Genomic DNA, 15105 nt, shown 5'->3' with positions numbered 1-15105 from the left:
AAAAGGAAAAGACATTCCTTTACTGTGCAGAATGTGCTTGCTTCTCCCCAGATAATGCATAAGTAATGAGAAATTATACAAAGAAAACTTTACTTTTAAGGCTTTATTTAATTTTTAGAAAACATTTTAAAAATAGTTCTTTCCCTCTTCAAATGCGGTATGGAACTTTTTTGTAAAACAATGAAATGGGTATTTTTATCATCAGTGTTATTCTATACTGACAGCTGCTAGTTACTTCTGTCCTGTGAACAAATGAAAAATGGTACAAAATACACTTGTGGTTTATTTTCATGGGTCAGATTTTGATTTATAGTTACCATAGCTTTTCGCTTTACATCACAATACGGTCATACATACATTTTGTCATATTTTGTTCTCATACAGAATGACAAACCTGAATATCATGCCTAAAAAGTTAACCAGGCATGAATATGAAAAGAAAATCTGTGACTGTACATTTTGAAAATTGTTATTGTGGAAAGTACGGTCTGATTTTCATGCTCATCTTCTTCAGGGAATACCATGACCCTTTCCAGTTCATCCACACAACACCATCATCTGTACCATGTTTTGCCATATCCCAGCTGTAGCTCCCTCCCCAGTAGTATCTGCCATTGGGGTTGGCTGAGTGGCAGCGATTGTACCACCACCCACCACCATCTTCTTTGGAGCACTGCTTTTTTGGATCTGCAGTTAACCTGCAGGGGAAAAAGGAAGAGTTAGCAATGACAGATGAACCATAAACAGACAGTTCAACAGAGTGCATACTCGTGTCCCTGTATTGATATTTTCAAACCATAGCAAATACTTAAAATTCTCTCTGACCTTTCTGTAAAAGACTGGCTCTCACAAGCATGTACTATACAGTGCACTTGGAAAGTGAAGTCACTGAGAAAAACAAGTACAGTCTTACCTGCATTTCTTTTGGAATGCTATTTCAGTCTAGCAGTTGATAGCTACATCTATTTCCAGCTGATAAAGATAATTGTAATATCAATGCAATTTAAGGATGTAAAACAATATTAATTGTATGTCTTTCCCAGTCCAAACAATTTCTTTATTAGTAAATATGTAACTGAGAAGTATTAACACAAAAACATAGCACATATCTTAGAGATACTTAACAACTGAGCTCCTGACTTCTGAGTAGGCACAATTTTATCTTTTAAATAGGATGTGTTATCTATCTGTTTCCTTAGGGCCTATTACTGTGTTACAGGAGTCAGTACCAATATTCCTACTGAGGCATGACTGTGGTCTCAGCATCTCTAGCATAGCCTCTGAGAATGAATATACTGCATCCAGATTTGCCAATTTGTCTATAGTTAGATGGAATCAATACAATTCAGTGTGCTTGCTTCTTATTTGGCTGTGTAGTGGTACTAATCTAATATATAGTTTCACCTGGGAAAATTCTGCCCTTGGCTATGTCAGTGGAACAGTGTGAACACTTGGCTGGTAAATTGCAGGGAGAAAACATATTTTAATATACCATAACATTCTGTGAAAACTAACAGCAAACTAGCAAAATACTCTATATCTAGTTCTATTTTAAGCAGAGAGATGTACAATTCAATAGTTAATTTTTTAAAATAGCTTATGCAAGTACATACCATCCATCATTGTCTCTATCATAAGTACTGAAGAACATGCCATTGTGAACTGTCATTGTCCTGTTTTCTCCATGCAGCTGTGACGCTCCTTCCATCAAAGCATTGCCTGCATTGCCTTTGTAGTTACTAACTGAAAGCTGATACTTGTTTCCTTCATTCTGTATGGTGAAACCTCCATAATGAGCTGAAACTTTATCACCGTTCCAGTCCTCCATTTCAATTAAAACTTCAGTGGGCCCTATTTTGGTAAACTGGCTGATTTTTTCATTTCCAAGCCAATATTCACCTGAAAACAAAAGATGAGAGCTCTGAGAAATCAATTTCACACTGTACTTCAAGGCAACTTTATGATTTGCCTATAGGTCTGCTAAAGTGGACTAGTTAGTTTTAAAAAGTCAAAGAGCTTCAAGAAGCATGAGAAAATAGTTTTAGTGACAAGAACTCTTCATGTTTTATGTTGACAAGTTTACCTGGTGTATCACAGTAGTTCTTCCCTTCACTCTTCGCAACATTTCCAAAACCCTTTTTATATGCATCCCATATTCTCCCAAAGTTAACACTGCCATCTTGGCGGTTCTGAATCAAAGTCCAGCCTGCAGGAACAACAGTATTTAGATTAAATTGCTATTAAGAAAGGAACATAGAATGTTAAGATACAGCCCTTCTCCTGTCCTCATCTCTAGATGAGCTTAGCATATGGCTTCCTGGCTTCATGAGTAAAGGTGGAAAAATCAGAACTTGAAGGAATGCCCCAATCTGATGTCTACCACACAGTGGCAGAGTGAGAAATGAGCCAGCTCCTCCAGGTTTGCCCAGACATTGTCCACTCTAGTCATAATAAGATACATTTTTATCTATCTACCCCTTCCCAACAATTTATATCCAGTTTCACTGAAGAAATATCCTACTGTGCATCTGAAGATGACCAACAAGACTTTTTTGAACTAGTTAATTAGACTTCACTCTCAAGTAATTAAAAAAATTATAACTCCATATTGGTTTGCATAAATGACAATTACTAGTATAAATGATTTTTGTAGCATTCATATTAATTAATATTTTAACAACATAGTTATTTCACACCAACCTCCACCTTCTGTCTCCATGTCACAGTATACTCTATATGGTTTGAGGAAAACATCAGGCTGGATGAGGTACATTTCAGATGTCTCACCTCCCTTTCTGAAAATATCCTCACATTCTGCAATTATAAACCAAAGTGCCTGTTACTGAAAGAGCTCTGAACTTCTGCTTCAACAGTCTTCTTATCCTTGTTTGCTGAGTGCATGTGAACAATTTTAAAGATATATCTAATTCTACTTTCATTTTGATTTTCATGATACATCACATTAAAGAATCATTGAAGAAAGAACAGCGTATTTGTACTGTTCTACTTTTCCACAGAGTCATTTCTAAAAGTTCAGCCCAAGTGATTGAAGAGTGTATATTTTTCAATGACTTTTTGAACTAGACAGATTCATTAAAGAAAAATCTATTGGGGCACAAATATAATAATAACAAATATATCACCTCCACCTTACAAAGTCCCCAAATCACAAATTTCTTAAAGTTGCTACTGGCCACTGTTGAAGACAGATTTGGGATATTTGATTGAAGGATATTTGACAGATTGAAGGATATTTGGTATGACCAATAGAGCCAGCCAAAAAAGACTTTTTCATGTTGGATCACTAGCCATCTTTTCTGCTATCCTAACTGGCGTCACAGGCTTCAGACAAATGTTCATGCAAATTGAATGATGTATCTATCACCCGGTACAGTAATGTAAATGTGAGAAGAGAAAGATGTTTTCAAAGCTAAATGAGGTACCTTTGCCTGAAACCACCGGGATATTACAGGAAACAACACAAGGGGAGCGGCAGTAGTCCATCTGGGTTGCAATAGCATTTTCCAGTTTTTGTATCTTTTTGTGTAAAGAATCTACAACTGCACGAAGGACCCTGAGACTTGATGGGATATTATTGTCTAGATTATCCTTTATGTAATTATACTGCATTTCCACTTCTTCATTGTACTCAGAAAGTAAACCGTCATTGTCTAGAAAACCAAATAATAAAAAAAAGCTCAGTTTTTGACATATTTTCCAGTTATGAAATAATGAAACACAGTCTGTAAGCATAGTTTGAGAAGTCACTTCTTTCCTTAGCAGGGAAGAAGGATATGCATGCCTTTTCCTTACTTTTCTTGTTTCTACAACATACAAAGACTATGCAAAGATTCTTGGAAAAGGGATATACATGCATTGCTATGTCTTTGTGAGCTATTAGATTTATCAGTATTGCTATTTTCTGCCAAAGAACTATAATTAAGCTTCTTTCTAGGAAGCCATGGTGCCAAGCCAGGAGCTGGACATAAAGGAACTGGATGTACATGGGAGAACAGGTAAGAGAAAAGGGGGCTGCTTACATCTACAGGCCTCATATGAATCTTACCTCAGTGTGAGATCCATTTCTTTTCCTCTCTCAGAGTATTTTTTAAGATTTATGATGATATAGTCATGGAACCCTAGTTTGCTAGATAGTTGCTCTACTGCATCTTTAACTTTTTTAAGAAGTCCCTTTAATAAATAATGATAGCAATGTCAATATAATCGTAATACTGTTTACATTAGTGATTCATAAGAATAGCATACCTTTTATTTGTTTTTGTCTCTTTACCAATTTACCATCTAGAATATTCACATATTCATAGAAAGTTGTAGAGCTGTCGGACAATTTGGTCACTTTGTCTTTTAGATCACGAACAACTGATTTCACAGTTTTTTCCTGTTTTACCAGTGTAGTTTGCAATTCACATCCAGTTGGACACAGCACACCCTTAAAAAAATAAAAAGGGCTGTGGATAAAAGCCAAGACAAAAAGAGAAGCTTCTTATCCCATCAATGAGTGGCTATGCCTTTGAAACATAGAATAGTTAGTAATATGAGGTCATGTATTTAATCACCCAGATAAGAATTCAAGATATTCAACTTCTAGGAAGAAACTGCAGTCGGAAGTACAGGAAGGAGCCCTGAGTTCCCCAGGAGGATTCTTTTGATGAAATTCTTTGGAAAAGGCCTCTCCACACTTTGGTCTACTATCTGCTTTTCACTTTTCTGCACTATTCAATGTTCACCTGGTGCCTGTGTATGTATGTATCCACCCCCTTCCTCTTTCAGTAACCTCAGAGATAAGAATCAGCCATGTTCTGTACACCTTGGTTATATATATGTTTCATAGAAAACAGCCAAGTACATTTCATTAAAAAATTATCAAAACTGAGCACTATTTCTTCAGTATCAAGCACTGCTTCGTGAAGGATAAGCGTCTCAAAAAAGGGTGGGAAATCCTGAAGTCCCATGAGAACCAAAATCCTCAGACAGGGTGGAATTCTAACATAATCATGTATTAACTGAACTTTAACAGAATTCATTTGTTAGAAAGCTCCACATTGAAATAATATGCTCTCAGACACTAAGATGCCTTTCAGCATGGTTACAACTTCCATTTTCTGACAGAGAACAGAGCTGAGACAGTATGGTAGACTACTGCAAGGCAGCAAGGAGTCTGCTAGATCTCAGCATATTTGTATGCTTTTCCATAGGAGCTAGGGCAGCGACTGAAGATAGACTATAATTCTGGTTTGAAAAAATTTTAAGATACGGGAGGGGTTTTGCAGTCCCTATGGTGCCTTGAGATTACCTGAAATTCAAGCCAGCCTTTCCGTAGAACTTTTTCCCATCTTTCTTAATAGTTACCTATGCAAGGCAACTGGGAAAGTGCAGGCTAACCCATAGATACTTTCTTTCAACATTTAAGGCTCAAATCTCATTGTCCCTTATTCCATATAGGTTGCATCTGACTCTGTGACTAATCCCATGGGCTCTATGGCGTTGCTCTTCTGAATCAAGTCCTACCGAACTAGAGCAAAAAGAAGTAAAGTTGGGCTGCTTCAAATGAATGACAATTTCTCCTTTATTTGACTAAGAAAACTCTCTGTTCAGTACACCAGAAGAAAAGCACAGACTATTATTAGCTGCATTCATTTACATTTCCAATAAAACAGGGAGACACCTACCAGCTCATCTAAAGGATGCTTGCAGCCGCCAGCATCAGGATAAATGACGGGACCTTTCTTCTCACCCGCCTTCGTTTGCTTTGGTGGCCGGGGCTGATAGCCGCTTCCACTGATGGGAGGTGCCACGGGTCTCAGCGTTGGGGCCGCTTCCCGCCTCTTGTCCAGGGGTCTATGGCCTCTAGCCTCGAGCTGAGGGGCCTCTCCCTACAAAAGCCACAGAGAAAGAAAACTCTCTGAATTTAGGATTATTATTATTAAATGCCATGCACAGGATGAAGAAATCCATTCAGCATCCTTTAGTATTTTAAACAACAAAGAAAACCAAAGCAAAGGGTATCTAACTGATGGAATTAAAAAAGCAATATTGGAAATACTCTACTGACATTATGTAAAAATAATTGTAATGCCTTCTTCTCCAACTCATACCCTCTCCGACTAGATCTAGCCGATCTAAAAGGCCTTCAAAGCAAAACCAACACAATATTTCAATAGTTCATTCTGACCAAAAATTAAAGTTCATGTAGTTCATAGCCACTATGTACCATGAAACTTGAAGTAGTAGGATTAAAAAAAAATTAGACATTCATAGGGCTAAGAAGAATATTCACCATGATATTTTTAGTGTCCCTCTCTTTCATTGGACTACTGTAAAATTTTCAAGGTCTCAGAAAATCAGGCCACAGTCAAATACATCTTCAGGTGTCAGGCTATAACCCAGCTATTAACTGCCAGAATTAGTAAAATTATTCAGTAACATCTCTCATATTGGGTTTCTTGAGCTTTCTCTGATGCATGTATTCCTCATCACTGTCAGAAACAGGAACTATAGCAGCTCCCAGTGTCCCATACTGTAGGATGCATTTTGAGAGCAATAAGGATTTATAAATTATGTTTCCTAAAGTGAATTCTACTCCTGTGGATTTTCAGTTCTATTGATAAACAGAAGCATTATCTTAACAATTTTATTTATTTGAAAAACTTTCATCTTAAAACTCAATTTGTTAGTCTGATAGGCTGAGCAAGGAAAACAGGCCTTGTCCCTATGCATTTGTTCGAACTAAACCATTTGAATAAATATTTATTTGAACAACTGGATCAAAATCTTCTACTACCTCCAATCCCACTGAGATTTAGCTACAAATAACAATCACTTGTAAGGATCCAGGGTCAGAGCCTTAAAACAATTCCAAAAGTAGGCAGCATACAAATCACAAAATTGCTGAAAATGATTTAGTATAATAGCCTTATCAGTAATCAATGCATAAACACAAACACTTATGTTGTATAACAGAAAATAATCTTATTTTTGATTGCCCTGGCCTATTCCATTTTTGTGGGGATTTTCAAAATATATAAAAAAAACCCTGGGATTCTAAATCAAACTTCCCATTAAAATATTTTACTTAAACAAAACTAAATACAGATTAAATTGTTATTTTAGATCCTCATTGCTTGCCCTTTTATTTAATAATTGTTATCTTTCCATTTCAAATGTAAAGCTATATGATCTGGTAGTAAATTCTCTTTTGATGCCTACTGAATCCATAGAAAAATTTTTGCTGTCTTTGAGACAGGACACCATTTATTACACGCTTCTACTCTCTTGCCCCTGACAAATTCATTTTCTGTAACACCAAATGTCAACATTGCTAAATACGTATCTTTAAATTCATTTAGCTAAATAACTAATCTTACCAACTTACAGTCTTCATTCCCCTACAGAGAAAGAAAGGAAATAGAAAGAAAATATATCTAAAACCAGAAAAGAACTGTTTGCAGTTACATATTCATGAAAAAATAATACAAAGGTTATTTCTTTGAGTATGAATGGAGCAAGAACATGCACTGCATTGTTTTTTTCCACAGTTCCTAACTTAGCTACCTCACAGAAGCTGAGAAAACCATGCATGCAGTTAAATAAATTAATTATTTTCACTCTTATTAGTATTAATTAATTAATATCAGTATTACAACCTCATCATCATAGTCATCGAAAGCCTGGGATTTAACGGCAGAAACACAGAGCAGGAACAGCAGGAGCAGTTTCATGATGCCAGCTTGCTTGAGCAGCTCAGTGAACTTCTCCCACCAGCGGCTCTGACAGTGAGAGATCCTCTCTGTTTATATATATATGAGCCTAAATTCCCACCTTGGCAATGATAGGACCAATCCTTTTGAGAAGTCACTCTCTTTCTGTTAATATTTAACCTTTCTCTTCACTGTGTGCCTGAATACATTCACTATTGAGCAATATCTCTGGACAAGTCTTATCTACATGCCCCAGAGACTCTTGCTGCTGGCATCAGATTATTTAAATCCTTAAAAGTACCTCCTGTTCAGATTACACAAGGTTACTATCTTCTCAAAAATCACAAGTCTTTTAAAACAGCTGAAAAGGTGAACATCCAAAGAAAAGAATGTCAAATGTCACAGTTTGTGACATCTCCTTTCTTATTTTCTTCCTACTGAAAAATGGACTGTTTCAGAAATATTACATTAAATATGAAAAAAAATTCACTTGGTACAAAATATTAAATTCTTCTAAATAGTTCTGATGGTACCTGGATAGATATGCAAGCCTTGGTCTCTTTAAGTCCTGTAAATCAGAATAAATTGGTGTTCCTCATGGTGAAGCTTTAGTAGCTCAGTGAATATTCTGAAAAATTAATTATATAAGAGTCATGTTTTATTCTTACCTTCATTGTTTATGAGTATTCTAGTGAGCCATGTGACTTGCAGCAAGATTCATAGGAATAGTACATTTCAAGCTATTGCTGTAAAGCAAGTTACACACTTCTGTGAAATTTCACACTGCATTACAGTTGTCTAAATAATGAAAAAGGAACTGTACAACATATCCAACAAATCCAGCCTAAATTAACTAACAAAAATGAGCTTTGAATATTCCCAGTGACCTGCTGACAAACTACAGATCAGAATTAATTTACAATTTCTGCAATCGTGAAACTTCATACAATTAGTTTAATTTTAAAATCTGAATAATAAAGTAGACCTGCTCAGACAGTTGACAAAGAGAAAGAGACTATGTTCATTATATTAATAATTTTGTGTGAAAAAATTGTTTAGCTCTAATTAAAAATCAGATTAATACAACAAACAACAATTAAACACTTTAATTACTTTAGCAACACGACATTGTAAATGAATTAAAATAACTAAATTTTACATACTGATTTACTGCTTTCCTCTATTTAGTACAAAAACTTTTTCTGTAATAATCATTATTTAAATATGTTTAATGATCTTTTAAAAGAATATGGTGTGAAGTTGCTTGTAATCATAGCAACGTAATCAAACATGCTTTCTGATGCTTTTTAAGAATATGGCATATGGCTGCATGGTTTTAACATTTCATTGTTTGCATAACCTGTGGTTTTTTCATACATTATAAGTGATCATATTATACTGAATTAAATAAAAGGTACTGAGTTAACGCACTTTTCTGAAGTCATTCATATTAATGTCTGAAGAGAAGCAAATTAGGGGCTGAGGTTCCATTTCAAAGTTGATGGGCTGGGAGATTTTGTGATAAACAAAGATGAGAACAACTGAAATTGCTTGTTTTAGGCCTTTTTCCTGTATTCGTGCTTTTGTCAGAATTCTTGTAAACTACGGAGATTCCTGAAATATAAAAGCTGTTTAACCTGACTAGTTTAATTATTAAACAGCTTTGACCAAAATCAGCCATGGCTCAAGGAGCTCTTACTCCACCGAATTTGATCCCTTCCACCAGAACATCCCTAACATTACTACATTTTGAAGAAGACAAACTTCCCTCTACAGTTGCTAAAGAAATCTGCCTAAGGCCACAACAGATGTCTTTACCATGTCATTTCCACTGTAAAGACGCTAGCCAAGATATTGCATGCCACCCATTATCACCGATTCTGGGCATCTCACAACCTTAAATGCAGTTATCCCCCCACTGTATCTCTGAGGGAAATCCAGTCAACCTCATCCTATGTACTGGGAACGGACAAAACGATGCTAAACTGCTGGCCTAGAGTTTACAGGTAGCTTGTGGTACAGCAGAGAACTAAAACTAGGTCTCACTAGTCCTGAACTAGAACTTTACCCTTAAATCATCCTGTCTTAGTACATGCAAATCTTAATTAAATATTTGTCTTAAATGCTTTCTGAAACCACTGCCATATTCTACAGTAACTGGTACTTATGGTGTCCTTCTTCAAATATGAAGTATTCTTGGGTCCAGGAAGAAAAAATAGAGAGATGCCTGTACGGACCATATCCCGGACTAAATTATGGGGGGTTGGCATGGAGGCCAGAGTGTGCTGCTGAGTCCTGGCATGGGAAATCCCCGGGGCTACATGTGGCTTCAGTGAACTTCCCCTTTGAAATCCAGCCTTTGATCCTCCCAAGTCCAGTACTTATCACTGGCTTCCCCAAGAGTTAGTTGGTTGTGTTTCCCTGGGGATTTACCAGGAAGCACAATAAATTAACGTGTTTATACCATACAAAGGCTAGTTCACAGTTTTGTGTCAAATGATACCATAGAAAGGGGATTATGCTACAGTTCATCTGGCAAACTGAGGCCTTGTCTACCCTGCAAAGGTTTTGCCTGAAGAGTTTTATCAGCAAAGCTGTACCTGCATGGCGACACAACTCACACAGGCAAGAAAACGCTTTCACCATGACAGTCTAAATCTGGAACCACGAAGAGAGAAAGGTATATTGGCAAACATATGTATTTATATCTATATAATGATTTTGGCAGCATAACTTGGTCAACATTGGTTATAACATGATTTTTCCTTCACCCACGTAAGAAACATCCAAGGATATTGTTTCTTTCATTCTTGTAACCACTAAGTAAAGTAAGAAGTAAATGAAGCCTTATAAAGAACTTTGAAAACTTGGCTTAAGTTTCTTCTAAAAATGATATCAAGGAGGCCTTCTCTTCAAAGCAGGAGACCTATTCTGTTTTCCTTGCGTCTTCCTTTCTACATAATATCCTCTGTCTCATATGGTTAGTGAGAAACTGCTCCTGGACTTACGTAGTAATGATATATCTACAAACCTGCTATGAGGAATTGTAATAGTAAAACAATGATCCTATGGTGTTCCAGGACCTCTTTTTGTACAATACTATCGACCGTGCAGAAAGGATACTTGTTGGCAGAGGTGTATGTATGTGTTTTTAAGAGTGAATATTTGTGCACTGCCTCTCGTGTTTGTTCTGTTGGTTTGTCTGTCGACAGTGCAATGCTCTTTACACAAAACCCCAGTCGGACAAGTCAAGGTCACTGAATGATGGACCTTCAAAGCTGAATGTGCCCTCTGAAGCAGTCTTGGTATGGGAGAAACAAAACTTTCTTATGCCACAGATAAGCTATAATGTTTACTAAATTAAATTTAAAAATACATCCAGCTGTTAGCAGTTTATTTAGAATGTCTTTTTAAACAACCAGTGTTGCAATAAGGTCACACTATGAAAAGAACAGTGAAGAGTCATATGTTAATCTCTGGTGTCCTTATTTCTGCCTTTTACTGGTAACAAATATTACTGCAAAGGTTTTTCGTAAATGAGAATTAATGTTATCTTCATATCCTGGGAGCAGGCGGGTTCTTAAACATTAATGAGTGAGGCTATTCACCTTGGTCTTAAAAACAGCACACAATCTACTAGAAACCTTTTCTAACTGGTGATTTGCAAAAAATTACACAGTTAGTTATTACAGCTGTAGCTGATATGCAAGAATACATCAAATATGGCATATAATAAAAAATTGAATAAAGTTAATATTCTAATTAATATTGTTGACATGATTTAATGAAGTTCTGGGACTGAATTTTACCTTGGACTAAATCTGCTGGAAAAGAAGAAAATATTACAGAGATTAATTTGATCTCTGATTTTATAAAGCATTGCAAGAACACCAGGAAATAAGCAGAGATTTAAAAGTTCTGCAGGGAAAGTTTACTTGCAAAAAATTGAGAAAAAAGACAGGGCTATGTGAACACTAATAATAATAGCAATAAATGGCACATCTGAATGAAATTTTTTTGCAAAATATAAATGGAGGATTTTTTTTTCAAGGACTGATACAAAAGTCTGCATTTCAAATAAGCTTTTCTTTAAAAATGCAATAAAAAGTAAGCCTGATTTCTTTTAAAAGACAATAGAAAGGAAACAAGCATATCACAGTACTTTATATATTGGCAGAGATTAGCCGTTAAACCAATTCTGCACATCAAATTCATCAGTCAGCCAACCAACCAAGGATACACACTTCTCGTTGTATAAAAAAAAGTTTTAAAAAAATTATTTGAAATCCCTGGCTCCAAATCTCCTTTTAAAACCTGTGTATCTTCAATTGATGGAATTCTGAAAACAGACAGCTGAGAACGCTCTGTAGCCCACACTTATCTCCAAAATCCCTGCTGGCAGCCTTTTCCATAAAAAAACCAAGAGATTGAAAGAAGTTCTAGAGCTGTTTTCAGGGATGCGAGAAAAAAAAAAGAAACTACATTTGAAAAGCCCATAAGCCAGGCAAATACTTCATGCTCGCTTCGATTCAGGGTAGATGCCTTGAGTAATGTTCACTCGCCCTTTGCTGTTATAGACGAGCACAAACATGTTCTGCCCACATTAGGCTCCATCTGAAGCAAACCAAGATTTAACAGGGGCATGGAGAAGCAAGCTGTCCTTTGGGGGCCTCCTTCTCTTTAGGAAAGAGAGGCTAAATACTAGGCCATAAATGGAATTTACACCAGAGCCAAGAGAGCATGCTTAGGCAAGCTGAAGGCCCCTTGCCCTCCAGCAGAGATACAACGATCCCCTCCAGCAGCAACCTCTCCAATTCACCTCTGATTTCACCAGCCCAGGAGGACACAACTGGCTTGCACCAGAGTGACCTCCTGCCTGCCCCACGGAGTTTGTGTTCCAGTTTGCAACCTAAACAAGGACAGACAGGGCTTCCCCTCCTTGAGGCACAGCTCTGGTGCCGTGGTCTACTGCGGTCATCTCCTTCCTCAGAAACCCGCCAGCGTTCCCCGGCTTCTCAGGATGGACTGTCAAAATAGGTCCTTGGGTTAAACATGAAACGAGGCTCCCAGGCTCAAAACAGAGATGGCAATGGTCCTCCACTGCTAAGGGCATAATGCAGTGGACATCTGCTACCCATCTCCCATCTCAGCCCCAAAACAGGCATGAAGCATGCTGTGGAGCACATTTATGGCTATCACAACATCTCAAATTACCAAATACAAAACAACAGTGTGGCCACCAGGAATGATCTATCAATTCTGGAAAAAGAGGATGGTTATTATGCAAAACAGAAAGGCAATTTTTGTGCTGGAAATAATCCCAAGTTTATGCCATCCTATGACTAATAAAGAGAAGAGGTTTGAACCACAGGTATTTCACTAGATTTTTTTTTAGACCAAATCCATTCTCAATCTGTTCACAACTCAGCCACACAGACAGCTGCATTACGTGGCTGGTATATAGTGGTAAAAAAGAGCAAACATGATGGAGGGGCAAAGACTACAAAAGCTGGCCCAATGATAAAAAATCCACTTGCCAAATCACAGTTTGAGCATTGCAGGAAAAGACTTCCTGAATTTAAGAGCAGATGAGTACATGTGAAGATGATAGGGGCATCTTTGCAATTTGTACATATATATTTTACTTATGAAGGTAAGTGAATAATGTGCTGGATTATACATTTTGAAAACGTGCTGCAGGATACACCTTAAAAAAAGTACGGACTTCAGCATTTTAACAAATTACAACTTGTCATAAGATGTAAGGATTACCAGCTCATATAAAACTTTATTTTCCAATTAAAGGTAGCATTCCTATGGACATAAGTTAAAGATATCTTTCCAAAAGAGAGTTATCAGGTATAACTGTTAGAATATTACATAACACTAATTTTTTTCTATAGAGGTTGTATTTTAGCCCTGGAATTAAAATATTTTTCCAAGTCCACCTCACTGTGTGTGGTTTCATGAAGAGGCTTTAGCTTTGAGAACGCATGAAGAAAATAATAATTAAAATATGCGACTGCATTACACAAAGCAATTAAAAATGCCATGAAGTCCTATAAAATCAAACTGACATAAACAATACTGTATCACCCATTATAGGGAATCATTACATATATTCCATGATCATTCTCTCAAGGTTTTAGTAAAACACAGTGTATCTTTCAGAAAGCTAAATATTGCACTCTGCTGTTCGGCAGCTGTAACTGCAGTTTGCATAGTGTGATGTTAAACATTTCTTAGTTATAAATGTTTATAGTAAACATTTGTCATTTCACCACGGGAGAATTTACTAGTCTGTGATGCCGGCGATTGTGAAGGGTTGCTTTTAAGCCCCCACCACGAGCGCTGCCGCCTGAATCATGCAAACAGAAATATCTGCATGGTCACACACCTTTGCTAACTCTGAATCTGCCACAGTCAGACTTGATTGTATGATTAAAAATCTGCAGTATCAGCTAATCCAACAAGACTGAATCAAGATGTTATATCAGTCTAGCTAATATAACTAGCATAAAATATTTGATTGTTCTAAGTTAAGCTTTCAAAACGTTTCGTGTGTGAATGCTGATGGAAATATATTTCAACTTTTCTGTAGAGTTCATTACATAGCTTCACACATACGCACACATGCATGCATAGACATGCTGCCTGAGTCATTAGCTGAGTGTGAAGATGGTTAAAGGCAGCTCAGGTGTCTGATCTTAAGTAAGATATTTGCCTCATGTTAGCCTGATCAGAGAAAGACTAGGGGCAATCACCCTGGAGTCACTCAAGCTCTCCTCTTCAGAAGTATCATAAGCTAACAAGGCAGATAGGCATGGCTCTATCAGATGTTGTAACGTAGCAAAATACTTGCAGGGCTTTTTAAAAGTGGCTTTAAAAAATGAAATGGAGTCATTCCTATTTAACTCTTTTGCAGATACCAGTGGCTAGGTGTTTACCTACCAAAAAAAAAAGCCCTTCAAAGTCTGCAGTCCTTTAAATCAATGGTTCTTCAGGACCTGCGTGGAGGGCCGCGAGCCACAGGAGAGCCGACACGGGTAGGAGCCTTTGGCCCAATGGTGGCTTGGAGGCAGGACAAACAAGGGGCTTTTTTCAATTTTTTTTCTAAATCCTGCAGCCTTGAAGTCAGACCCATAAGCCTGTACTTGCTGAAAACATCCCTCTTTTTCTTAAATCTAGGTGCTTGCTATTCTCTTGGCATACAGTTTAATTCAAATACGTAGATCAAAAATCCCAGGGATTCGGCCTGCAACTTGCACAATCAGTTCTTTTTTTGCAGCACTGGGTAGCAAATATTCTGTTTTCTCAACTTGATTCTTAACAATTTTTCCTTTACCTCACATGTGAGTTTTTGTTCTTAAGCACTGGCTTTCCTGAG

At 37.0% G+C, this 15105-nt stretch overlaps 1 protein-coding gene across 1 annotated transcript; it reads right to left on the bottom strand.

Moving 5' to 3' along the window:
* Positions 1-149: 149 nt before the first annotated feature.
* Positions 150-7739, bottom strand: FGB (fibrinogen beta chain). The gene is made up of 8 exons (XM_013951601.2): positions 7665-7739; positions 5691-5894; positions 4267-4450; positions 3444-3671; positions 2701-2814; positions 2084-2206; positions 1614-1899; positions 150-698 (listed from the first exon to the last, which is right to left on the bottom strand). Exons 1-8 carry the CDS (start codon positions 7737-7739, stop codon positions 470-472), a joined length of 1443 nt encoding a protein of 480 aa, XP_013807055.2. The 3' UTR covers positions 150-469.
* Between the last annotated feature and the right edge of the window lie 7366 nt (positions 7740-15105).

Source organism: Apteryx mantelli, chromosome 5, assembly GCF_036417845.1.
Source record: "Apteryx mantelli isolate bAptMan1 chromosome 5, bAptMan1.hap1, whole genome shotgun sequence".
In the NCBI taxonomy this organism is placed as follows: domain Eukaryota; kingdom Metazoa; phylum Chordata; class Aves; order Apterygiformes; family Apterygidae; genus Apteryx; species Apteryx mantelli.
This window is presented reverse-complemented; position numbering and strand designations above follow the sequence as displayed.

Excerpts from the sequence above, each read along its gene's own strand:
- FGB (XM_013951601.2), bottom strand. The coding sequence starts at position 7,739 with ATGAAACTGCTCCTGCTGTTCCTGCTCTGTGTTTCTGCCGTTAAATCC. Across the intron at positions 5,895-7,664 it reads TCGATGACTATGATGATGAG|GGAGAGGCCCCTCAGCTCGA; the intron begins GTTGTAATACTG and ends TGGCTTTTGTAG. Across the intron at positions 2,207-2,700 it reads CATGGAGACAGAAGGTGGAG|GCTGGACTTTGATTCAGAAC; the intron begins GTTGGTGTGAAA and ends TTGTTCCTGCAG.